Source organism: Ixodes scapularis, unplaced genomic scaffold (genome assembly GCF_016920785.2).
Source record: "Ixodes scapularis isolate PalLabHiFi unplaced genomic scaffold, ASM1692078v2 PGA_scaffold5__190_contigs__length_132052651, whole genome shotgun sequence".
Taxonomy (NCBI): Eukaryota; Metazoa; Arthropoda; class Arachnida; order Ixodida; family Ixodidae; genus Ixodes; species Ixodes scapularis.
Window position 1 is genome coordinate 120,285,307 of NW_024609880.1, and position 2,044 is coordinate 120,287,350.

Below are 2,044 nucleotides of genomic sequence, written 5' to 3' on the forward strand. Positions count from 1 at the left end.
CGATGTGGTGTTGCACGTCGTGCGAGACGGGTTTGGTCCAATCAGGTGACTGAGTAAGGCTCGGAAACTTACTCAGCGAAGTCTTGAACGCTTCTTCCGGGATCGTGCAGGCAGAGGTGTAGACTGAATTGTCGTCCGTTGCGATACCATGGATGGAAAGTCGCGTGGTGGAGTCTATCAGTCGCCTGCTTCTAACATCCACGAGGAGTTTGTAGTGGTTGAGAAAGTCCGCGCCGAGAATTCCTTGACTGACGTCGGCCACCAGGAAGATCCACCGGAAAACCCGCCGGAGGCCGAGGTTAAGGGTGATCGACCGTTCTCGGTAGACTGGGATGGCGCTGTTGTTCACTGCGCGCAGAAAATAGATCGGTGTCAAGGAACGGTCGGCACGCGTTGCTGGAACTGCGCTGATCTCGGCTCCGGTGTCAACGAGGTACCGGTTCTTGGTGGCTCGGTCACACACGTAGAAAAGGCGACTTTCGTCGGGGCCCTGACCACTCGTCGCCTCTAGAGGTCGGCCGGCCTGTTTCCCTGCCATGAGCAGGGGCGAAGGCAATGCCGGGCGTTGGCACCGAAGCGGCGGTGGTAGTAGCAGACCCCGGCAGGGATCGGTGATCGCGTGTTTTCGCCGCGTGTCCGACGAGATGTCGATTCGCCGCGTGCCCGACGAGACGTCGAACGTCTGCGATGTGACTCACGAGGGTGCGGGGTGCGGCCTCGTGTAGCTGCGACGACGATCTCCTCCAAACGTTGGCAAAGCTGCTCGATGTTGGCCTGGGGAGGCTGGCTGTTAGCGGCCGATCCAGAGTCCAGAGCTGTTGGTTGCTGTGGAGCCACGGTAACATTGGCGACGGATGGAGTGGTCACCTCCATCACGGCGTCGGCCAGCGCGGCAAGTCCGGTGAGGTCCAACGTTGTTGCTGTTGCCAAAACCATCTGGACATTGGAAGGTAGCCTTTGCAAGAACAGCTCGCGGAGGAATACGTCGTCCAGATTGTTAGAGCGCTCTCCAAGAAGCTGGGTCATGCGTCGCAGCAACTGGCTTGGCCGCCGATCCCCGAGCTCTTCCGCCGAGAGAAGCTGCTGCACGCGGGAGCGTTCCGAAATCTCGGTGCGCTGGAGCAGAGCATTCTTCAGTTGGTCATACGGTGTTGCTGGAGAGGGATTTGCCAGAACGTCGTAGACTTCGTCGGCTGCAGCTGGTGAAAGAGCCGAGACGACGTGGTGGTACTTCCGACCTTGTGTGGTGACCCCAGCGAGGTGGAATTGTGATTCCGCTTGCAGGAACCAAACTCGCGGATTGCGGTCCCAGTATGGTGGAAGGCGTACTGCGGCTGCTGCAACAGTGGCTGGCGGCGGGTCCGAAGGCTCTCCTTGCTGCATTTCACCCGTTCTAGTTGGCGATCACGTCCGGGTCACCAAATGTGGTGAAAGAAACAGGCAGGAGACGGACGTTCCAAAACAACGTTCTATTTCAGTGGTGTCTCGGCAGGAACTACTCTTCGTGAGCGCGTGAGCGCGTGAGCGTATAGCTAGCGCGCGCGTCTCTTTTTCTCTTTTTTCCTGTGTCGAGACTGGACTCGCTTGTCGGTGCGTCCAGTCCCTACAAGAGAAAATGGTCGGTTGTCAATGATGTCCAGTCGTACTTTCAGTCGTGATCGATTCTGGTCGAACCGAGGGCAATCCATGAAAAGATGTTTTATTGTTTCTGTCGTGTGCCCACAATCACAGCTAGGGTCATTTATTTGATTAATTTTATACAAAAATTCATTCGTGTATGCTACTCCCAAATGTAAGCGGTGTATTAACGTTTCGATCTTTCTTGGAAAGCCATTTTGAACTGGAAAAATAATATTTGGGTCTACTTGATAGAGAGTTTCTACCTCGGTCATTAAACCATATATCCCATGATATCTCTTTGGAGTGATTCTCTATCATAGATTTTATATCGGTACTTGTATAAGGTATCATTTGGACCCTGTCATAAGTGTGTGCGTTTGTAGCAAGCTTGTCCGCCTCCATATTTCCTTGGATGCCGCTATGG

General features: G+C 54.5%; 1 protein-coding gene across 1 annotated transcript; it reads right to left on the bottom strand.

Annotated features, from left to right (window-relative positions):
* Window positions 1-220: 220 nt before the first annotated feature.
* On the bottom strand, window positions 221-1,567 carry LOC121047329. Its single transcript, XM_042293942.1, has one exon. It carries the CDS (start codon window positions 1,381-1,383, stop codon window positions 508-510), a length of 876 nt encoding a protein of 291 aa, XP_042149876.1. The 5' UTR covers window positions 1,384-1,567; the 3' UTR covers window positions 221-507.
* Between the last annotated feature and the right edge of the window lie 477 nt (window positions 1,568-2,044).